The sequence below is a fragment of the Ambystoma mexicanum genome, chromosome 7p, assembly GCF_040938575.1.
Source record: "Ambystoma mexicanum isolate Mex_15411 chromosome 7p, UKY_AmexF1_1, whole genome shotgun sequence".
Lineage (NCBI taxonomy): Eukaryota > Metazoa > Chordata > Amphibia > Caudata > Ambystomatidae > Ambystoma > Ambystoma mexicanum.
The window spans coordinates 740864677-740889856 of record NC_090939.1 but is presented as its reverse complement, the minus strand read 5'-3'; the positions used below and the strand labels follow the sequence as shown (position 1 = coordinate 740889856).

General features: G+C 45.8%; 1 protein-coding gene across 11 annotated transcripts in view; it reads right to left on the bottom strand.

Annotated features, from left to right (window-relative positions):
• CDKL5 (cyclin dependent kinase like 5) overlaps window positions 1-25180 on the bottom strand; it is a 2489742-nt gene that overhangs the window by 1158823 nt on the left and 1305739 nt on the right. For all 11 annotated transcript variants that reach the window (XM_069636841.1, XM_069636839.1, XM_069636845.1 and 8 more), the window contains one exon: window positions 13016-13152. In XM_069636841.1, the coding sequence (XP_069492942.1) occupies window positions 13016-13152 (137 nt within the window). The remainder of the gene's footprint in view (window positions 1-13015; window positions 13153-25180) is intronic.

Below are 25180 nucleotides of genomic sequence, written 5' to 3'. Positions count from 1 at the left end.
TCTGCGATGGTATCATTTGTGACTTCTTTAAATTGAGGGAGAAGCCCAGTCTGTGAAGGAAGTGGCACACGTGATTTAGCTGGATCTGAGCTTGTTCCGGAGAAACAGCCCTGATCAACCAATCGTCCAGGTAGGGGTAGACGTGAATCCCTTCCCTCCTTAGACTTGCAGCCACTACCGACATTAACTTGGTGAAGACCCTCGGGGCGGAGGTCAGCCCAAATGGCAGCACTCGAAATTGATAGTGAGAGTTGCCAATTGCGAACCTCAGGTATTTCCTGTGTTTGAGATGGATAGGCACATGGAAATAAGCGTCCTGAAGGTCCAGAGATACCAACCAGTCCTGGAACTGAAGGGCCTGGAGGATCTGAGAAAGAGTGACCATCTTGAATTTGTCTTTTCTGAGGAATTTGTTCAATTCTCGCAAGTCCAAGATGGGTCTCAGTCCTCCGTCTTTCTTTGGAATGAGAAAGTAAGGGGAGTACCAGCCCTTGTTCCACTCCGCTACAGGTACCGGATCTATGGCACCTTTCTCTAGCAGGTCCCAAATTTCCTGCAAGAGGAGCGGATCTGGAGCTTTCTGAGAGCTGATCCCCGGTGGATGACTCTGAGGTATACGTAGGAAAGGCAGGCAGTAACCTTGGGCAACTGTTTCCAATGCCCAAGCATCTGACGTGATAGCCTGCCATACCGCCAGATGTTGAGTCAACCTGCCTCCTATAGGTGTCCTGTGAGGGAAGTCCTCAGAGTGGTTTTGGGGCGGCTGATGCAGATGCCGATGGTAAAGAGGTACCTGCTGTTGCTGCGGCTTTTGAATATCTACCCCGTCCACCTCGGTAGTTCTTCTTTGACCCCTTTGAGCCGGTCGTCCTCTACCTCTTCCGAATGCGGAGTAGAAGCGAAAGGACTTGCCCCTCGCAGAGGTTCCTGTGGGACGAAAAGGAGTCTGACGGATTGCAGCTCCTAGGGATTTTGCTGCTGCTTTTGAAGTTTGCAGTTTCTCTAAACTGTCATCCGCCTTTTTCCCGAACAAAGAAGAGCCATCGAATGGCATGTTCAAGAGCCTGGCTTGCACATCTGGGGCAAAACCAGACTTCTCAACCAAGCGAATCTCCTGGTTGATGTACTTGCCGCCATTGCTCTGCTGATACTGTCAGCCGAATCAATGCCCGTCTGGAGGAATTTGCACATAGCGTCTTTACCGTCCTGTATAATATTCAGGAACGCATCCCTTTCTTCTCCCTCCGGGATGCAGTCAGCCGCTGTAGAAGCACACTCCCAAAGTGTATGGCTGAACCTAGCAAGGGTGCAAGTAGCATTAATGGATTTTAACGCCATGCTACATGCTGAAAAGACTTTCTTTGCCATAGCATCATATTTTTTATCGTCCCTGTCCTGTGGGACGGTAGGATAAGCCGTCTTGACATCGGTAGAGGATGCTGCCTGTACCACCAGACTTTCTGGGGATGGGTGTTTAGACAAAAACTCTGGGTCTGTAGAAGATACCCTGTACTTTGTAGACAGTTTTTTATTTACTGCTGGTACTACATCTGGGGTTTCCCAGTTTGTCATGATCTTTCTCTGAAGAGCTTTATGAAAAGGCACCACAGGATCCTCCTGTGGGCCTTTGTCAAGAATATCCGTGAGGTCGTCTTGTTGGAAAGACTGTGAAGGTGCAGACCACCCCATGAACTCTGTGAGCCTGGCCATTAAGGCTCTGTAAGGGGTTTCAGCATGCTCCCCCGGGTCTGGCTTAGCAAACTCCACATCAGGGGAAGTGTCTAACCCACTTGCCTCATGTAAGGAATCATGAAGATCCTTTAACCTGCGCTCTTCAGAGGAAAATTCCTCTCTAATTGGGGTTACAGGTCCCTGTAACTCAAATGTGTCTTCCTGTTCAGACAATTCACCCTCTTCCAAAATTGAAGATATAGTTTTCAATTGTTCTGAACTCATAAAGGGAGTAAATCCCATTTCCAAGGCAGAGGGTGCCGAACTTGTCATTATCGGCCTCGAAAACGTCGATGTCGTCGACGCCGAAGGCTTCGAGCGTGGCGTCGAAAACAAAGGCGGAGGCCTCGAAGACCTCGACAGAATTGGAATTCTACTCGACAATCTCGAAGCCATCGACGTCGAGGACCTGGGGATAGTCACTGGATGTGTGGTAACCGTGACTTTTCTTGGCGTTGACGCCGGTGTCGAAGCTGGCGTTGAGTCGACAGACCCGTGTGTCGAAGGTCCCTTCGACAACGGCGTTGAAGACATCGACCTCGACGGAACCCTCGTCGACGGCGTCGACGGAACCTTCGAGGAAGGTTTAGAGGTCATAGTCCTACTCGAGGGTTCGAGACGCGCTCGAGAGGTTTCCTTCGCCGGGTACTGCGATTCGCAGAGTTTTTGACCTTCGGGTCTTTCGACTAGAGCATCGCTCTCGGCAGTCTTCGAGGGGGTCGAGGCCGCTTTCTCGAAGACGCTCATCATATTTTTTCAGAATTCCTCCCATTCAGCCCGGGAACTATGTTTCGTGGGGCAAGGGATTCTTTTTGGCGAAACGGAGGAAGAGGAAGACGGAGAAGGGGATCTTCGACGTCTCCTCTTCGAGTGCTTCGATCTCGAGGAGTGATGAGACCCACTCCGAGACTTGGAACGCGAATGGTGACGAGGAGACGAATGTCTCGACTTCGTCGACGAAGAAGAAGCTTAAAATGTCTTACCTTTCTCCAGCTTCCCCCTACGCTCCTTCAGGGCCGTAGCTGTCATGGACATACAGTCCTCGCATTCCGAACAATGGTGTTCAGCTCCCAAACACCACAGACAAACTCTGTGAGGATCGGTCAAGGACATCTTTTTCCCACAATCTCGACATTTCTTGAAGCCGGATCGAGGAGTTGTCGGTTCCGACGAGGAAGCCATCGAGTACGGATCGAATAACTCGAGGTAAATAGGATTAATCTGACTAAGAACTGAGCAACGGTATTCTGAGGCACTGAGTAAGCGCGGAAAAACGGAACTGAGCAACGGACGCTGCGCGCGGCCTTTATAGGCAGGATGACGTCGACGTCGATACGGCGGCTGTCGAGGGACATCGACTCGGAGGACGTCGACGCGCAGCGCCCTCTAGAGAAAAAATTTTCCGAGGGCAGCAGAGCTGGAAGGAGATATCTAAGATGAGGAATACGTCGGAGGACACAATCCCTTCGAAGTAAATTTTGCTGCCAATATATCACACACCCAAATCCAAGTCCGAGGTGATAAAGCAAGATGCCACAATCCTACAACCACAGCGAGGCACACGCCACTGTGGGTTACAACATAGCGACCTACCACTGAGACCAAAATAAGTCAAACCATGAGGACTCACACGCAGAACAAAGAACAAATCTGCAACAAGCAAGTCACCACAAACCTAGAACTACAGGGAGACACCCGCCATCACATCTAAGCCCACATCAATCTTCCAAACCAAAATCCATTTAACACTACCACTTATCTAGTCAGATCAAAACCAACAGAGAATCAAGCAACACCAGCGAACTGCACAAGCAGGAAGACTAACACCGAAATCAATGTTATCGCACAACCAAACTCGCCATGCAATACCAAGCCACAACAGACTGACACATCAAGACCACAAACATGCCACGTAACAAGAAGGACAAAAACAAGAATGGAAAACAGATTAAGAAAGTGGAATGAAATTGCACCCATGTTGAACTAGAACCACCTACCAGAATTCCCCACCAACCACCACTAAGCAGACTAAAGATACAGAGGAAGACAAGAACAAAAATAGCATACATCTCCCACTACCTCTCCACCTACAATTCTACCACAATGGAAACCAAACAACCCACAAGTAAGGACCCAACGAATCCTAGATTGGGCCCCACCAGACTACCAAACTGCACACCACAACAAACAGAACCCATCAACTCCAAAGACATTTTCAGAAAAACCCGAACAAGGATCTGAGCTAAGTTAGAATCCCTAACCATCCACACCCCTTACATAACCAAAGACTAGAAAAAAAGACAACACGGACAACGAAACACCCGACTACTACGAACCTGTCACGATGCCCGCTCCCGGGGAGCCGGCTCAGGCCCTGCGTCCCCGAAAGCGGACATCAAGTCCCCGGGGAAGGTCCCAGCAACCCCTTATAGGGGCCCTTTGGACAGCGTCCTGGCGCCTATGGCGCCGGGCTCATAGAAAACGTCAGTCCTGGCGCCATAGGCCCCAGGCTCATTATGAAAGTGTTTGGGTGCACTTACCTGATGCAGACCATGCTGCAGAACCCCGGCCTCCTTGAGGCCTGAAAGGAACTACTTTACCTGTGGGACTCATTTACCACCCGGGCGTGGTCGGGGAAGGATACATACCTGATTGGAGGAAGGACACATTCTAGGAACTTCTTCCAAGGCTATTTAAACCACACCCGATCAGCCACACGTGCTTCGCGTTGTTCTGCATCTAGCAGCTGGACGCTCACCGTGTCTGCTCCTGAATCTTGACTTCTGCCACACCTGCCAGCATCCTGAATCATCTGCAAAGGAAGGGAACAAGAGAACAGAAGAAGGAAAAGGCCTCACCTGCTAAATCTGCATCCCAGAGACATTTCGCCGACAATCCTGAAAAGGAAGACATTTATTTTTAAAAGCACATCGCATCGATCGCTGCAGCGCCGCATTCTACTCACCTTTACAGGGCGCCTCCATGTTCAGCAGCGACCATCCGGATTCGCAGTGGTGGCCCCGCGCCTAGGGAGAAAAAGACAAGAACAAAGGTGAGAGAAAGAAGGGAAAAGGGAAGCTAAAACTCCATGTCAAGACTTACCTGTTGGGTCATTCCCTTTTCATTTCGGGTCTGCGCCGCATCCAGGCAATTTCGGACCCCGGCCCCTAGGGGGAAATAGACATCAGCGTTAATGAGTGAATGAAAAGACATTACCAAAACACTCATTAAAGACTTACCTGATTTCCACAAGGATTTCACCGCTCACCTCGGGTCGGTGCCTGTTCCCCGGCATTCCGTACCCCGGCCCCTATGGGGAAAAAGACACTAGCATTAGAACATTAATGCATGGACACAAGGGGCACCACTTATAGAAAAACTTACCTGGAAGCCAAGCAAGTTTGGTTCTCACCCATCCGAAAATCCAGTGACGTAACTGGATACCAACGCGCCCCTGCATCAGAAGCAGGATGGAGAGCTCGTCCTTCTAGACCCTAAGGTGAGACGCTACGGGGAAGCACAGAAGGGTTTTGAGGAGGGTGAGAGGGGTAAGTGGGAGGCCGATTGCATTACCCCGCAGACAGTTAACCCCCTATTCTCACCTACAGAAGGATACTTCTGCGAGTCAGACAAGCCAGATCTGGGGCCCGGTCCAGTCCGTCTTCCGAACCCTGCGCATCACCTTAGACGAGGTCACAGCAGCGAGAACCAGGCCAGCGCCCCCGCGGGAGTCAGGTGAGCGTTACAGAACCAGAACAAAAAAACCCATCACTCAACTTAAATGTACTCCTCAACTAAGGGATAGAGACACCAACTACACAACAAGCAAATAGCAGCCTCACCCAAGAGAGAACCAATACTCTGACATGCACCACACCACCCGAGAAGCAAGAAATTAAACGCAACAAGGAACAAGGAAAAACGCACACTCTACACTGCAGTCTGCTCAATGTAAGATCCATGGCTAAGCGCAAAACAGAAATCTACAACCTCCTAAGCAAAGCAGGCACAGACGCGCTCTTGCTCACAGAAAAATGGCTGTCGGACGATTACAAAACAATCACCCACAAAGCCATACCCTACAACTTCAAACTAATACATTCTAATAGAGAAAAACAAAGATTAGGAGGATTCGCAATAGCGCACAAAAACCACATCTGTGCCACATCACTCCCCTCAATTGACATAGTAGATTGCAAATCACTCCTAATCAACATCAAACTCAATGACCAATCCAGCCTACTGTTCCTCCGAATCTACAGACCGCCATCCTACAATCCCAACTTTGCCACAAAGCTCACTGACGCCATTGCCAACCACTCCACTTATCATGCCAACATAATTATTCTGGGGAACTTCAACAACTGGTTCGAAAGAGAAAATGAAACCACAGCAAACCCCCTCAGCGCCCTACTGTTAACCCTTCACTTCAATCAAATAGCAAATGGTCCCACCCACAGTGCTGGACACACCCTAGACGCAATGTTCTGCAGACATGGACTCTCGCCCACCACCATACAGATAATCATATGGAGCGATCACCATTTGATCCCATTCACAGTCAAAATCCCAAACTGCACGATGCCCACAAACATAAACCCACTGCGACAAACAAAAAACTGTAAGAGTTTTGACCTGAAACACTAACAGAGCTACAACCAAACCAAACACCTCCAAACTAAATAGGGTGACTCTGGACTCAGCGGAAGAGAAACTTGACACCTTGATTACAGGCACTCTAGGCAAATTAGCACCTGCAAAATTCTTCAAACCCATACCAGAGAAAATTGCATCAAGATGATTCACAGAAGAACTGAGGGGACTAAAAAAAAAAATAAGAAAAAAAAACACACTGGGAAATAATGGAGAAATCACTAGAACCAATCAGACAAAACCAAATACCGATGACAAATCCGAATTTACAAATCAGCAGTCCTAAAAGCAAAAAAAAGCATATTACACTACAAGAATCCATTCAGCAACAAACCTACTAAAAGAATAATTTCAAAATCATCAAGGAAATTAAAAACCCACCCTTGTGCAACAAATGCGTCATACCATCACAATCCCTAAGTGACAACATGACAACCCATCTAAGAACAAAAACAGAAGCAATACAATAGACCATCGATGCAAGCCACCCTAACAAAAAAAAACCCCTCAGAACCACCAAAAACCAGCGCGGCACCACCCACCACAACACTCGATAGTTTCAAACCTGTAAGTGAAGAAACTTAAACTAATAGAAGACACCAACCTGGCCAGATCCCCCAATGGCCAATGCCCACCAGGCATCTTCAAACAACGCCTCAACCACAGAACGCCAGCCTCATACTTCCGACAACTAATGAACCTATCCCTAAATACAAGAACAGCACCTAAAACTTTCAAATCAGCATACATCAAGCCCCTCTTAAAAAACAATAACCAAAAAAGTGATGGGTAGAAGGTTTTGAATACATCTGAACCACTGACACTGATCTGGGCAACCTTCCACACCACTGTGTTTTAGCCCATCTGCGCAATTGCAAAAGGGGTCCATATTCAAATCAGTCATGTTCTGCCACCAATGGGAGCAGCCCAACCCCAACTGTTAGGCCAGGTGCCCTCTGCACCAAAACGCAAGCAACCCCAAACATGTATCGGCCATGTTGGGCCTCATGTTAATGTTAAAGGTTAATTACACTGCGCACTATCACCACTGTAGTTGCCCACTGGCACTCTGGCAGATCTGAAAAAAGGGGGGTAAGGTTAGGGCGCGTTAGTAAGACAACGTTTGGAGAAAGAGCAAGGGAGCTGTGATGTGCTGTTGGGAGCTTCAGTTCGGTTAACACAGTTTGCTGAGCTTTTTGGTGTGGTATCCAGTTGGAGTCCATCGTGTGCTGTTGTGCAAGGCTCTTTGTGGTGTGTTTGTTGTTGCGATATAGTGGTGTGTGCGGGTTGCTGTGGTTTAAGAGGTATGGTTGTGTTTAGTTAGGTTTTGAGAGGTGTATGAGGAGGGGTGATGTTTTAGTAGGGATGGTTATTAGCATTGTCTGGAGAAACACACACTCTGTGTGTCTTGAGATTTAGACAAAGTTCTTCCTTACAGTGATCTAGCTTCAGCATGACAAGACTGTCTCTCAACTCTCCGTCTATATGTTGTGCTATTTAATCACTATAACTCTATCTTTGTTGTTAACCAGGCCAGTCATTACATCCCAGTCTGTGCCTAATGCAAGCTGGTCCCCGTGGATCTATCTAGATGTGATCTATGCCCATACCCATAGCTCTGTCTGTGTGTGACGCGGTACAGTCTAGTCATGATATGATATGATCGGTTTGTTATAACGCGCTTAATACCCAGAGGTTTCCAAGCACGTACCCGAGGATCGAACCTGTGTTGCTCCGTATCGCCTTGCTTCCAAGGCGGGCATGTTGCCCTTGAGCTATCCTCCCGAGACAAATCATCAGTGAGGTGAAGCTTGGTTCCCTATGGCAAAGCGAGCAAGGGACCTACGTCTGGGCCTGGGGATGCCCTCTCTCACACAGGGAAGACACACTATAACCAGAAAAGTGACAGGTGAAGGTTTTCAATAAATCTGAACCACTGGCACTGCTCTGGGCAACCTTCCACATCAACGTTCTTTAGTCCGTGTGAGGTGTGCCAGAGAGTCTCAAGTGTAGAAACTATGGTCAAACAGACTGTGAGATTGCTAGTGTTAGCCAATTCATTTCCTTCTTATTTGCTAGCATAAGGAGTGTTTTCACTTGCATTACTTCATTACTGCACAGTGTAAAAATATAAAGGTTAAGACCTACTATAGTGTTGCAGAAAAGTACTTCTTAAAAAATTAAACAGGAAATGCAGAAGACCTTACAAACTACAGACCTCTTTGGAATCTACGTTACCCAGCACAAATCCTTCAGATCCACATCTACAAAGTTGCTACTCAACCATGTAGGAGGCAACAGAATAGCTGAATACTCCAAACTCGACTTCAAGCCCATGAGAGCAACTGAATCAGCACTTCTCTCCATATGGGACGACATAAAAATAAACAAAGACAACAGCACCCAATTGGCCCTCATACTACTTTACATATCAGCTGCCTTTGATACAATCTTTTGACACAATCAGACACACAACACTAATACAAAGACACAAGGAATGCGCATACAAAACTCTGCACTACAACGGCTGAAATCTTTCCTCACCAACCGAACAGAAAGAACACACTTACTGCCATATACATCCAACACTAAAAACATCACCTGCAGCGTACCGCAAGAATCAAGCCTCGCCCAGCTCCTCTTCAACATCTACAAGTCCCCGCTATTGAAACTGATTCAAACCCATGGACTGACCTCCTGCAACTATGCAGCCGATACCCAAATCATCAAATCGACAAATAAATAAAGGTCGGAGGAGGGTTAAGTTGGTCTTCACAGAAAAAGGGGAATACAATGTCTCTCCTGTGTTATTCTTATTCCTTCTCTTCTTTACCCTTCTTCTGGTGCTTCTAGAGTGATACCACCTTTGGGCAATTTCCGAGTCAGTGGGACAGGGATAGCAACACCCCACAACCATCTCTGGGATATAGGGTTCTCCCTGAAATAGAAATGTGGAATACCACGTTTCACCTGAGGACATTTTTTTCACATACCCCCTCAAGAACCCTCTGTCCAGGTGATCTTCCCTCGCTTCTCCACCCCCAGGGTCAGGATCCAAGAGCGATGGCCTTTCCCTTGCCACTTGAGAAGAGGACTTAAGGAGAATATATGTGAGGACGCTCTCAGGTTTCTCACACTTCCCCCAACTTCAACACAGTTAATTCAACTTTGTTGGCTTTAAGTACGAATGGTATACTTTTAGCCTTCACTACCATTCGCTTGGTTCTTTTTTCTCTTTTAGTCACTTCCAGACGGATGAAACAAAACAACTTCAATCTCCTCGTTTTCCTTGGCTCACTACAAGTAGGGGTTACTCGGCTTAGGTGCATTTGTCGGACCACACGGTCCACTGATCACAGGTCACACAACCGATAACCCTTGGCACTTTATAATGTTCATTGATTCTCATTGGACTACTTTGACACCATAGGTTTCCTTTTGGAACTTGTGACATTAGTCCATTTGTACTCTTGTTTCTTCTTGGCAGTTTCTTGAGTCTGCCAACCCATGCCTTTCACACACTTCACTTCGCTGTATTTACTCCTTGTTATCACCTTGCTTTCACACTAACCAATAGTGCTTCTTATTTGACTTTCACATGCTTCGTCAATTCTCATTACTGGTTTTCAATTGGCGTTTCACTTTCACATTGTTCATAAAAGCTTTTTCCTTAATTGAACTTTGTTCCTAAATACACCTCACTTTCTCTCCATTTGTGCAGTATTTTTGTTTCACTTGTGCATATCTTTTCTTTAGTTCACTATTCAATTTTGAGTACTTGGTAATTCTCTCGACACTTAATGTCCCTCGGGTCTCCAGACCTCTTCATTATGTGCATTTATTTGTTTGGCCCTTTCTTTGGTCCAGATTAAGCCTCAAGAGCGTCCCGGTTGGAGAGCTCTCTCCCCGTCATTCACTGGTATGCAGCAGCTTGTCCGGGTGCTTGCGCTGTCCTCTTCTGCTTTTGCTCGCTCCCCTCTCTCACATCGGGAGCACCAGCGAGCCACGCTCGCTTCTTCCTGATGTTTGCGCTGCCTCCTGCAGCGAAGTGGCAACTTGTTTGTCCCCCAGCGCCTTCTGGGGAAACATGGTTCAGGCATCTGTAGGGCTCTGGACGCTCTCACGGCTATCTCCAACCTTGTCATCCTTCCCGCTCTCCTGCAGCCGCCGCCGCCCTTTTCACCAGCTTCTCTGCTTCAGCCTGCTCCACAGCGTCCTGGCTTCCCAAACGTTTCTCTCCGTGGGCCACTCCCTTTTATATGCACCTGTAGCCTCTTAATGGGTTGCAGGTGCAAGTCCTTTTGCCTGACTACAATTAACTCTATTACTGGGACATGCCTGACTTTCAGAATGGTGTTCTACAATACTCTTTCGCGTCCCAGTACCAGAGTGGCGTGCATAGGTGGAAGTGTGCATTCCTCCTAGTCACCTCTTCCTCATCCCAGTCTTAAAAGGACCTGAATGGGATATATGTGGCATGTGCGTCAGTGGGGAAGAGTGGAAACCTATGAAGGTTGGGGGAGGGTAGGATATATTTTGACAAGTGAAAGGGGATACCATGCCTCACCTAAAGGCACTATCTTCACTCCCTGAGGACCCTCCACCCAGGTGATCCTCCCTCGCATATCCACGTCCAGGATGCCTCAGGTTCCTCACAACCCACAAACCATCCTCAGGGACCAAAGCATACATGACAATACAGATCGAAGAACCAATAATAAAACACCCATACACCCAGAACCAAACAGAAACCAATTAACACCCCCTCTTTTCCACACCTGCATACCTCTCACATACTACACACACCCAAAAGGACCAGCAAAAATACACACAAAAACACACCGACAGCTAACCACGCCACAAGACCAAACAGTTGCAAACAACAACCCAGACATTGGACGCTACCCCTCTGAACACAACAATCCCAGTGTGCACTCAAAGCACACCCAGAAAGCTGACATGCACAGACACCAGTTTCTCCTGGTTCAGCACGCATCAACAGAAGAACACAACTTCTAATCCTATCCCTCACTAAACAACCCCACCCACTTTTCGTACAGTGCCACATGACTGCACCTCACATAAATAACATGCATGTCAAGTGACCATTTTAACACATAGTGGATATGTTTCCCAGAACCATTTGGAGACACACATGGACTTTGAAGAGGATACAATTGAAGTAGAGCAAGGAATTAATTTATAAAAGCTACATTGATTCTGACCCTATACTGAACATTACAGGTCAGACATTTTAACATTTCATGATTACATTTATTTGAGACTGCCACTATGTTAGGTTCAATAACGAACGAGAGATGTATTTTGACAAAATACTAACATCTCCTCCTTTCATAGCCTTCTTTTTTTTTCACCAGTCAGTGCGTTTTTAACCAATAGCATGCACCAAACAATGTTACTTTAGCCTTGACAAAGCCTCTATGGCGCAACTTGTGGCCATGTAGTCGGCTATCAGATATGGGCTACATAGAACAAGTACTCTACCATGTATATTTTTAAGGAATATTGTCAATATCTGAACCAAACAACCGTTACTATGTACCTTTTGCAATAAGGTTTTTCTTGTGAAACAAGAAACAAGTATGATCCTAATATGTACAAAGTGTATTTTAGTAATGAGATCATGTTCCCCCTGTGCAGCAACAGGGTGGTTCTAGTAAAGGGAGAGTTACCTAATTTGTGATCTATCAAATGAAGACTGGAGTTTAGCCTGTACCCAAAGAAGAATGGTAACATCCAACTACTCCCCATAGGCTGAAACACTAAGTTCAGACAACAGTAATATGATGCACCTAAGAAACATCATGCACTTATCCAGTAGATTAGTAATACATGCTTCAGGTACCCATCTCTACAGGTAGATTTAAGTCACCTGACTTGTTGCTGGGAGGATATACTGATGGATCCAAAAACCTGGTTGCTGGTTACGTTCAAACATAAAAATGCAGTGTGCCACACATTCCTGAATGTGGCTTTCATAGTGGCAACAATTATATAGGGAAGAAAGCGAAGATCATTCAACACACAATGCATGGGTGAAAGATCATATACTTTGTAATGAATGCAAAGACAACAAGTTGGCCAGGTGCAACTTTAGAGGATACCGCAATTCAGTCGATCATGAACCTTTGCACAGACTGCAACCTAGCATATATTAGTTTATATTGACAATACTTATACAGTCAATATGTCAAGAATTCCTGAGCATGGAGTATGTTATGAACTTTGTCATTCATATACTTACTAAAGATCTATACCATATAGGTATGGACTACTCCGAAATTCAGACAGTACCATTTTGTAATCTAATTGACCACATGTTTTGTTTAGGTCATTTATTTTCATTTTGAAAAATAGATGTAGAAATATGTACCAAAATAAATATTTTTCAATACTTTCAACCAGCTTAACCCCACCCAAACGTGGTGAACAAATGAGGACTAAACAGAATAAATATGTGAAGCCAAACATTTTTGCAATAGATTATTGCTGTCTTGTGAGCTCCAAAGTAACATTAAATTAGTTGACCCCGCTGAACATGAGGTTTAAGTAAATGGGAGCTAACAGCCTACAAATTTAAAAAATGTTCAGGTTTATGATCAGGTCTTACCTTTTCGACATACTCAAAGACTAAGTATAGTTTTCCTCTTCTTCGAAAAGCTTCCTTCAGCTCCACTATGTTTTCTTGTTTCAAAGTACGAAGCATTTTAAGTTCTCGCAATGTCGTTTCCTTGACTTCCTCATTTTCTGCAGACGATAAACGATAATGACATTGTGAGAAGTACTTTAAACCAGAAAAGATTCAGAAAACGTAATCATCTCATGAAAATTGACTCAATTGCATGAAGTAAAAATAATCAGTTTTATTTTCGATTATTTCTTTGAAACATCTTACGATTGTGCTCCAACCCCCATTCTCCAAGATCCATGCAGCAAAACCCTCAACTATTCAAGTCTTTACCAGTTGGACTATTCCTGAAAAGTGCACAGATCAAAGCAGTTAATTATCAGTTGTAGGAGCAGCCTGAGCACCATAGACCAAGTCTTCAAAACATAAGGAAAGGGTACCTAGCTAGTAACATTTGGTATTGTTTGTGTGCGTAGTTTCTTTGTCAGAAAAGGGTGCTTGGGGCTAAGCCCACTCAAAGGCCATCATTCTCTATCTTGTCCAGGAGTGCGTGTTCCCACCCAAGACCAGACGTACCTCGACCCCAGAAGGGCCAATATTGATCAATAACCCCTACAGGGGTAGCAAAATCTACTAGCCCACTCACATTGGCGAGGAGATTCCATGAAGGGCGAGTACCATTTGGATGGTACTCTACCTTACTGGCGCATATGGGGATATTTGAAACTTGTATTTGACATTTCCTGGAAGAAAATTGTTTGCATTAAACCGCAATTAGATTTCATTGTGCATGGGTGGCTGCTTTGCCCCAAATATGAAGTGTGCTTATGATGACATACACCATTTCACAGAAAGCGCAGGTAAATATGTTGTCACCCGCTAACATGGGGTGAGTGCATTTCTCTTAGGTAGAGTATGTAAACGAAGGCACTCACCCTACAGGTCGAGAGGAATTTTAAGAATCTAGGAGGCACCTAAACGGGGCCGAATTGGATTATGCCTTTCAATCACTCTTGGCAATCACCTAGTCTTCCACACCTTCTTTTCCTGGTGGTCTATTCTCATTCCCTTCTGCGCTACTCTCTTCCCTTGTATCTCACTCTCAATAGCTGTCCCTCTGGTGGGATCCCTCCTGCTACTTCCTACAACTCTCCCCTCTTCATGCCAGTGCTACTCGTCCCATTCCCTCTTCCACACCATTACTACTCCCACCTGTGCCCCATTACTACTCCCTCTCTTGCACCACTACTACTCCTGCACCACTACTCTCACCTCTGCCCCACAACTACCAGCCCCGCACCACTACTACTCCCCACCTCTGCCCCACTACTACTCCCACATGTGCCCCACTACTACTCCCACATGTGCCCCACTTCTACTCCCAACCCCTGCACTACTGCTACTCCCACCTCTGCACCACTACTACCCCCACCTCTGCACCACTAATACCCCCACCTCCACACCACTAATACTCCAACTCCGCACCCACTACTACTCCCCACCTCCGCACCACTACTTCACCCACCTCTACACCACTACTACTTCCTACCTTCCCCACAGTCACCCTCATTTCACTCCCTCAACCACCCTTTCACTCACTTCCAACTCTCCTACTACCAATATCTCACACACCTTGCACACACACTTACACTAGAGTACCATGTACTCTCACCAGCCAGTGCCTCATTTTCTATAAACTGCCTCCACACCCCTCTACACCATCCTTCCTTTGTCTGGTATCTTCGTCCTCCTCCACCTCCCATGACCTCATCAAAATAACCCACACCTTATTGTTTCCTGTGCCCCCTTTTATCCTCCTCCTACATTCTCCATTGGCTCTCCCCAGCGATTTCCCTGGGCCAATCATTCTCTGTCTTGCCCTCATGGGAGGTGTTACAATCGTCAAAATACATATTAAGGTGTCCAAGACTTTCCCCTTTCTCGCATTCGGGTCCACAGAAATCTGTCAATGGCAACCCGCTATGGTAAATGTTATAGCTTGTGTGAAAATTCCCTCATGGTTGTGAAACTGCAATTTTTATCAGGTAGCCACTCGCCAGCTTGCTTTCATGTGATGGTTTGGTGACAGAGCAGATTGGGGCATTGCACCGACACCTGCAGTGGCAGTGCAGCGTCACATAGCGATTTCTCTCTGTTGTACTGCCGGTTTGGATGTGTTCGTATGCAGCAACCCTCTGTAGGCTCCTTTGGGCTGCTCTCTTGTTGGTCCACCACTAGGAATGCTAGTAGTTGCAATTCTCTGAGGAAACAGAGAGAAACTGGCAAGCATATTGCAACATAGGTATGAGGTGAACAGTGGTACTATTGACAAGTATTACTTGCACAAAAACAGGGGACAGGCACTGTCGCCCTCCCAACTAAATGCCACATTCCCACTCTGGTGTTCGACTGACTCCAGCTTCCATCCAGGTAGGCCTCCGATCCCAAGCTGAGAGTGGTCCCATCCCCTCTTGATAGGTTCAGTTTTATCATCTGTAAATGCTCAAAAGCTCAAGAGCTCAACCTTAATGCCAGGGTTGCTACAGCTGCATCCAAACCAAAGGAGCTGTTCTCAGTCCTTTAGGAATTCTGACGGACTACTGTAAAGTCTCCTGTCGTTATGGACAACGACTGGTGTCAGCACAGCCTTGAGAGCTTCTCTAACAAGACTCTACAACACCAGACCTGCATCAAGGCACAGGTGGAGACGCTTCAGTTTACACATGAAGCATCTATACCATATCCTCAAAATAAACCTTGGGGATAGATTTTTCCTTTTTTCACCAAGTCTCAGAAAGTGAAGTATTAGAAATGATTAAAAAAATGAAGGCCAAACCCTGCAAAGGTGATATTTTTCCAGCCACACTTTTTAAAGTCTTTGCACCCGTGCTGATCCCTTGGGTTACAAGATGTATCAACTATTCTTTCCAAGAGGCTCGGGTCCCTGAGAATATTAAGGAAGCCTGAATAACACCTTTATTAAAAAAGGAGACCCTCGACCCTCTAGCATTCGGAAACTACAGGCCTACCACAAACGTTCCGTTCATCTTGAAAATAATTGATAAAGTTGCATACTCCCAATATTATGCCTTTGTGGAACAGCATGACATCCTTGCTAATGAACAGTCCGGTTGCTGTCTAAATCAGGGTAGGGAGACTACTCTATTAGATATTAAATCCAACATTACGTAAATTATTGAGGAAGGGAATATGGCTCTGCTCCTGCTGCAGGACCTTTCATGAGCTTTTGACCTGGTCGACCACGATTTGTTGGCAGACAGGTTGGTTAACATTCGGCAATGCTCTCTGTCTGCGGCAGCATGGTTTAAATCTTTTTTGGGCCCAAGGACAGCATGCGTGGTGGAGGAGAGGACCAATCCCAAAGGAAGACTAACATGGGGGGTCCCCAGGGATCATGCATGTTGCCATTACTCTTCAATGTGTATATCAAATGTCTATGCAATCTTCTTGTCTCCCTTGGGGTCAAGTTTGCAAATTACGCAGACAATAGACAGATGGTTTTCAAGCTTTCTAGGATATGCAAGAATGATGCTAATCGTGTTGATGACGTTTTTAAAGGCATACAAAAATGCATGACAACAAATTCATTGGCCTTAAATGACCAAGACTGAGTTGCTTACTCTGGCAATATCACATAGATTAAACAATCTAGATGCTCAATATAACTGCTTAGTGATAAATGGGAATATCATTCCAGTAACCGACTCAGTTAAGACGCTTGGAGTTTTTCTCATTTATCCTTCAAAAAACATGTTTCATTCTTGAAATCCTCATGTTCCTATTATGTTCATCTACTGTGGCAGATTCGCCCCTACCTATCAGAGGCTAATAGGGCTCGGATTGCAGCACCAATAGTGAACACAAAGCTTGACTAGTCTAACAGTCTCTTGGATGGCATGTCCAAAACTAATATTTAGATGCTCCAGGTAACACCGAATGGAGCAGTGCACGTTATTTGCAGCCTTGGCTGCTGTGCACAAGTCTCAGAATCCCGCAGAAGATTGCACTGGTTCCCAGTTGAGCAACGCATTCAGTTCAAGGGATCTGTCCTAGTGTTTAAATGCTTGGCATGTGAAGCCCCGTTCTACCTTTCCTCCAGAGTGAAAAAAGCTCCCATTAGATGGGTTCTGCGTTCAAATAACAGGGCAATCCTAGATCAACCATGTCTCATCTTGAAAAAGATCAGAGGGGCCGGATTTAATGCCTGGGCTCCTTTCCTTTGGAATTTGCTCCCACCAGACATTAGGGGATGCCCATCCATAATACATTTAAAGAAAACACCTAAAAACCTTTCTCCGACAGAAAAGCGTTTTAATACTGAACTTTTGACCGCAGGTCTTCCCCCAAGGGCTTGTTTCCCTTAAGGCGTGGCTTAACTCAGCCTCGGCTCCTCTTTTTACGTTCTATGTTTGTAAGTGCTGTGAGCGCTCTGAGGCCCTTGGGCAAGTGGTGCCATATACATTTATTTTTAGATTTTGTTTATTGACCCTTAAAACTGGCATCAAGGAGTACTACCCCAATATGCTGAATCAAACAGCCTAATAGTACCCATTACAGTTGCTAATTTGTGGTGTATGGTTCCATTTGAACTTACTTTTCCTCTTGTTGATAAATATTTTTATATTTCTGTTTATATAGTTCTAAAGCTAATCCTTGTAGGAAATTGATTGTGAACCCAACAGGAGTCACATACAATACCAATAGGTTGTCTGCATGCGCCACATAATACATTTTAGGGGGTACATTCCAAACATTCAACAAAGCCTCCTCTGTTGGTAGTATATAAATTAAATAAAAGGCGCTAACACACATTTGTGTTGTAAGCCACAGTGTGTTTGTTGACGGCAACAGTGATTGTGAGATACTCATACAGACACTCATGAAAGTATTTTCAAGCAAAAGGAATATTCATTTTAACAGTCCATCATCTATATCTAAAAGCATTCATTTGTGTCAAAGTACAGCTCGTTTGACTCTGTAAAGTGCAGAGGTTAAATCTCGAAACACTGCAATTCGCCAAGTCTTAAGAGTCGCTCGGCTAAAACATACATTAAAAGTCCATTATTTATAGTAGATATTTGTGCCATAAATCCAGACTGGAAGATGAGTAAAATGTTTCGTTTATCCACCCAATACAAACTCTTGCTGGATATGAGAGTGAAGGATCTGACTTGCGGTATCTAAAAATGCTGTAAGGCTATAATTGTGTGCATTGTGATGAATCCAATGGAGTCATCACTGATTCCCTGACGGTGACCTCCTCCCATGCGGCCAGGGGACGGCAGCCGCTACCTGATCCTGCCCCTTGGGGCAGTTGTATGAGGGAGGATCACATGGGAGGATACAGCTACCGGGGAGATGTCATGACTCCATTGGAGGTGTCACAGTGTTTCCCCCTGCCCCACGAGGAAGACCTTCTAATACGAAAGTTCTTAATGGCCTATTGGCATTCTAGTCAAGTTTCACACCTTTCACACAAACACCCACATATAACAACTTTGGTTTCTGAAGTGCCTTTATGTGGAGTTCATAAGAAAATCCATCCCAAGTTAAAAGATTCAATATGGACTTCAACTCTCACAATCACTAAGGTACTTAGACGAGGAGGATGACAAGGGAGTTTGTGCAAAGTGACAGGAGCTCACAATACAACATGCAGACTGGTTGTTTTTGCAAACCTTCATTGAGCGGGACATTTAAAAATGGTGGGGGCGCTGTCGAGAGGCAAAGTGCAGGGACGAGCAGTGCAGGAGGGGATGATGCCATCCACGATAGGGCTCCTGAACGCAAAGCATACTGACAGAGCCAACAAAGCAGAGAAGGCCAATGGGAAAGGAAGAGGAATGCTGAGGGCGAGCCAGAAAGACTGTGGAGAAGCCGGGAGTAGTGAATGAGCTCTTGGAGGTTCAGTTGCTCGACGAGATAGCAGACTTCATCCCGGGCTGAGAAGGAGCGCTTGCGTGTGACTGCGGATCTGTGTCGGGTTCTGTGATAGTGTACACACAGTCCAACCTGGATGGCGAGAAGCAGAAGCCATAATGGAGAGGCGTGAGCAACGGAGGCGTTGGAATATACAGGTAGTCTCCCCAAAGCAGCTGGGCAACCCGGGACATTCCCAACAACCATGCCAAAACGTTTTTGAATGATACAAGATTGCTAATGCAGGAAATGTACAAAGGCCAAGTAGTTTGAATGCAGTGAAGCCAAAGTACAAATACAACACTCACTAAGAAGAAAGTTTGATGCAGAAAATATACAAAGGCAAAGTTTGTTTGAATGGAGCCAAGGCAATGTAAAAAGGCAAGGTGCCATAAAAAGAATGTTTGAACGCAGCCAAGACAAATTATAAAGACAAACCCCAATCAAATACAGGAGCATGAGATGTCAATATTGGGGAGATGTTTGAGCAAGCACATTTAAGAAAATATCATCACAAATAGATAAACCAAGCAGTACATGGCATATGCTATTGTGGTACACCTAAGAGCTGTGAAAGACATAAGAAGACCTGGCAGGTGAATACCCCAGGCAGCTGAAGTTTTAGCAAGGAATTGTGAAACACATAAGTAGTCCTGGCAGTCGGGTATACCAGGCAGTTGAAATAGTACAAAGATTGCTGGCATGAGATTACACCAGGGGATCTGAAAAAGTCAAAGAGAAGTCCTGGTAGGTGAGTACACGGGGCAGTTGAAAATTATATAAAGATAACTGGCAGGGGAGTATACCAGGTAATCTGTAAAGTTACAAGGTCTACTACAGAAGAACAACTTACTTACCCCTGGTAACGTTCTTTCGACTGGATGTGCCTCCCACATATTCCTTATGTTTGATATTTCCCATATCCAGCTTGCTGCTTTGGAAAAAAAAATTCCCAGTAGAGGGCGCTGTGCGTCAAAACCTGTCGAGTTGATGTCCTTCGAAGGCCTCCATGCCGATGTCGACGTCATCACAGGTATAAGTAGCACGCGCAGCGTCCGCTGCTCAGTTCCGTTTTGAAGCGAAGAAGTGTCTTAAAATTAAACGGTTACTACCCTTGAGGAAGCACAGACTGTAACCACAAGGGAAGTTTTACTGCGGGGTAGGATGGGAGGGGCGATAAGGAATACGCGGGAGGAACATCCAGTTGAAAGAACGTTACCAGGGGTAAGTAACTTGTTTTTCGAATGGATTGTGTCCTCTCATGTATTCCTTATCTTTGATACTCTCCCAAAGCAGTAATATAGTCAGAAAGAGGGAGTACAATTAGAGTAATCAAGTATGCACAGAGTGTAGCACTGCCTTTCCAAATTTAGATTCTTGGCTAGTGGAGGAATCCAGACTATAGTATTTTGTAAAGGTGTGTGCAGGCGACCATGTGGCAGCCGCACAAATATTCTTTATTGGAACTCCTCTTTGAAGAGCTGACGAATCTGCGATACCCCTGGTTGAATGGGCCCTTATGTGTTCTAGAGGATCTTTACCGGCCAATTTGTAACATTCTACAATTGTTAAAATAATCCAAAGAGATGACTTGTTTGGTGATGGCTAGGCCCAACTTATGACCAGTGTAACTCACAAATAATTGGTCAGTTTGTCTTATCTTAACAAGTCTGCAAATGTAAAAACTCTAGGCACGCTTTGGGTCAAGTCTGTGCAGCCTTTCTTCCTCTTTCCCCAGATGTGGAGGAGGGTAAAAGGAAAGCAATGCTATTCTCTGAGTGATGTGGAACTCAGATACCACCTTGGGAAGGAAGTTAGGTTTCACCTTTAATACTACTCTGTCCTTGTGAAAGACAGTGTGAGGAGGCTTGCAAGACAATGCCTGTAGCTCACTCACCCTTCGGGCAGATGGTATTGCCACTAAAAAGACTGTTTTGAGGGTAAGAAGTCATAATGGACATGAATGAAGATGTTCAAAGGGAGTACCCATTAAAAAGTATAAGACTACATTTAGATCTCACAGGGGGACTTGAAAGGAGCTGGGGAATAAACATTAGTTAATCCCTTCAAAAATTGTATTACCAGAGGTATTTTAAAGTAGGAGACTTCCTCAGCAGTGCGCTTGAAAATAGAAAACGCTGCTAGGCAACCTTCGATCGTACCAATCTGGAGTCCCAGATTTGCCAAGTGCAACAGAAAAGATAACACCATTGGTGTATTGCATGAAAAAGGGTCAATAGCCTTATCTCTACACCAGCTGAAGAACGTATTCCAATGGCAGCAGTATAAGGATTTCGTGGCTGGCATTCTGGAACAAAAGCAATACCTCCATTATGTCATCCGGGAGGTCCCAATCCTTGTATCTCAGCCGCTCAGAAATCTTGCGTGAAGGCTGAGAGTCCTGATATCCGGGTGGAGAACCTGACCTTGCTCTTGTGAGAGAAGATCCTCCATTTGTGGAAGAAGAATCGGAGGACAGATGGACATGTCTAGAAAGTCCGGGTACCACGTTCCCCTGGCCCAAGACGGGGCAATTAGGATCATGGTTTCCCTGAACCTCTGCAACCTCCTTATTACATGTGGAATGACGGGTACTGGAGTAAATGCGTAGAGGAGTGGAAATTCCCAGTCCACCTCGAACACGTCCCATAGAGCTCCTCTCAGGGGAAATTCCCTGGAGCAGTACAGTTCGCACTTCCTGTTGGCATTGGTCGCGAACAGATCCACTTGATGGGTTCCCCAAAGGGCGAAGATCTCTTGAAGGACTTCCTGAGCTAGCTCCCACTCGTGGGAGACTGCACTCTGCCTGTTCAGAACGTCCGCCGTCGTGTTCTTCTCTCCGGCTAAATGCACTGCCAGCAGATAGATTCCTTCTTGTATTGCCCAGAACCAGAGCTGCATTGTTGCCTCTTTGCACAGTAGTAGTGACCCTACACCTCCTCTCTTGTTGAGGTAGTACATGGCCACTGTATTGTCTGTCATTATCAGGACATTCTTTCCCCGTACAGATGGCAGGAAGGCCTTCAGCGCTAGTCTGATTGCCCTGAGCTCTAAAAGGTTGATATGTAGTTTGAACTCCGATGGAGACCAACGACTGCTGATGGTCAAATCGTTGGTATGAGCTCCCCACCCCATGAGTGAGGCGTCCGTCACTACTGTTATCTCCGACCATGGTTGCCAAAAAGGTTCTCCTTTCAAGATGTTTTCCCGACAGACCCAGCACTGAAGGTCCAGTGAGACGGTTTGGGATTCGTAGAAGATCTGACATCCTTCTGAGAACTGTGACCACTGGGTCCCGAGAACCCATTGGAGAGATCTCATTCTCAGGTGAGCCTCTGGCACCAGAAAAATGCAGGATGCCATAGGCCAAGCAACCTCAGAAAATCGAAGGCTGGGAGACGTTGGGCATTCTGGAATTTTGTCACCATCTGTAGAATGTCTTGAGCCCTCACCTCTGGTGGTGATGCTTTTCCCAGGGATGCATCCAGGACTGCTCCGATAAATTGGAGTCTTTGTGATGGTGTCATGTGGGACTTTTTGAAGTTGAGGGAGAAGCCCAGTCTGTGGAACTTAGATGATCTAGGGCTTGTTACATGGAATTTGCCCAGATCAACCAATCATCTAGGTATGGGTAGATGTGAATCCCCCCTCTCCTGAGACTCACTTCCACAACCACCATCAACTTGGAGGGGGGGGGGCTTTGGGTGAGGGTATGGGCTGTTTTTGAGTGTATTTACAGTTATTGTACATAGTTCTGATTGACTAATTGTTTATACTGTACTGATGTTCTATGGTGATTGGTGTGAAGATTTGACTTGTAGTTATTGGATTTCTTGTTTTAAATTAAATTCTATATTTTTGAAAAAAATAATTAAAAAAATAAGCTTGGTGAAAACCCTCGGGCAGAGGTTAGCCCAAATGGCAGAACCCGAAATTGATATTGCTAGTTGCCAATGGCGAACCTCAGGTACTTTCTGTGCTTGTGATGGATAGGCACATGAAAGTAAGCAACCTGAAGGATCTGAGAAAGGGTTATCATCTTGAACTTGTCCTTCCTGAGGAACTTGTTCAAGTCTCTTAAATCCAAAATGGGTCTCAATCCTCCATCCTTTTTCAGAATTTGAAAATACGTGGAGTACCAACCCGCCGCTAAAGGTACCGGTTCTATAGCACCTTTCTCTAGCAGGGTTAACATCTCCTGCATACGGAGCAGATCTGGAATCTTCAAAGAGTTGTCTCCTTGTGGATGACTCTGAGGTGTTTGTAGGAAAGGTAGACAGTAACCTTGGGCAATTGCCTCCAACACCCAAGCATCTGAAGTAATAGCCTGTCATTCTGTCAGATGTTGAGTTAATCTGCCTCCTTCTGTTGTCTTGTGATGTAAGACCACAGAGAGGTTTTGGGGCGGCTGACGCAGATGCTGAGGGTAAAGTAGCACCTGCTGTTGCGGTCTTAGTACCTCCATCGCTTCCACCACGGGGGAATTGTCTTTGGCCTCTTTGAGCTGGCTGTCCTCTGCCTTTTCCGAATACGGAATAATAGCGAAAGGACATACCCCTCCAGGGCGCACCTGTGGGGCGGTTTGGAGTTTGCCTTATCGCTGCTTCAAGAGATTTGGCTGCCGTCTTGGACGTTTGCAACTTCTCCAAACTCTCATCAGCTTTACTCCCAAATAGATGTGTGCCGTCAAAGGGCATGTTGAGAAGTCTGGACTGTGCATCTGGGGCAAATCCCGAGTTCCGCAACCAAGCAAATCTGCGGATTACTGTACTAGCCGCCATGGCTCTGCTGATGCGGTCAACAGAGGTGAGACCGGTTTGGAGGGATTCGCAAATAGCGTCCTTTCCATCCTTCATAAGGTTCAAGAAACTGTCCCTTTCCTCCCCCTCGGGGATATGGCCAACCGCCATAGAAACAATCCCAAAGGTTTTGCGTAAATCTCGCCAGCGTGCATGTGGCATTAGCAGACTTTAACGCCATGCTGCATGTCGAGAAAACGTTCTTGGCCATGGCATCAAACTTCTTGTCATCACGATCTTGCAGGATTGTGGTATATGCATTCTGCTTTCCAGAAGAAGTTGCAGGCTGTACTAGCAGACTTTCTGGAGTTGGGTACTTTGAAAGATATAGAGGATCCCAAGTTGATGCTCAATATTTAGCTGTTACTCTTTTGTTAACTGCAGGGATCACCTCTGGTGTTTCCCAGTTGGAAGATACCCTTTTACGTAAAGCCTTGTGAAAAGGGACAATAGGGTCCTGCTGTGGTCCCTTGTCGAGTATATCCAAAAGGTCATCTTGTTCGAACACATGTGTGGGTCTAGACCACCCCATGTACTCCATCACCCTAGTCATAAGCAATCTGTAATTGCTTTCAGCATGATCTCCTGGATCAGGTCTACCGAATTCAACTTCCGGGGAAGCATCAATCCCACTTGCTTCATGCAGGGAGTCCTGCAGATGTTTCATTCTAGATTCTTCTGACACCAGTTGTTCTGGGACCGAAGGCGTCCCATACTCAAGACCAAAAGGCCTTTCCTCTTCAGATTATTCTGCCGCCTCATAAATTGAGGATAGGGTCTTGAAATGGTCTGAACGAGGTTGTGGTGTGTAATTTTTTTCAAATGTAGAAGAAGGTGTAATGGATGTCATTATTGGCGAAGAAACTGTTGAATTCGTGGACAATGACATCAACGGCTCTGATGAAACCGTTAACGGCTTCAAAGTCGTTGATGGAATCGACAGTAATGTCAAAGTCTTGGATGTAATCGTCGAAGGTATTGTCTTGTACGGCGTCGAGGAGGTCTACACACGAGGGGCAATGGCTTCTCCTTGGGGGCGCAGAGGGCGTCAATGACGCACTATTCTGCTTTGCCGTACGAGTAAATTGTGACTACTACTTATGCGCCATAGAGGCTTTTTCTCGACTCAAGGGTTTTTCATGCTCTCAAGGAGTTTCCCCAGCCGAGGTCGAAGACTCACGGCTTCTGTATTTTACACGTGTTTCTCCTGGGGTATCGCCTCTAGGTGTCTTCGAGGGGGGCAAGGCTGCGTTCTCGAACACCTTTAACATACTTTTACGGGATTCCTCCCACTGTGCCAGAGTACTGTGTTGCGTTGGATAAATGACCCTCTTTGGTGAACTGGAGGATGAGGTGGACGGCGACCTATGGCGCCTTTTCTTGCCATGTTTAGAAGTGGACAAATGAT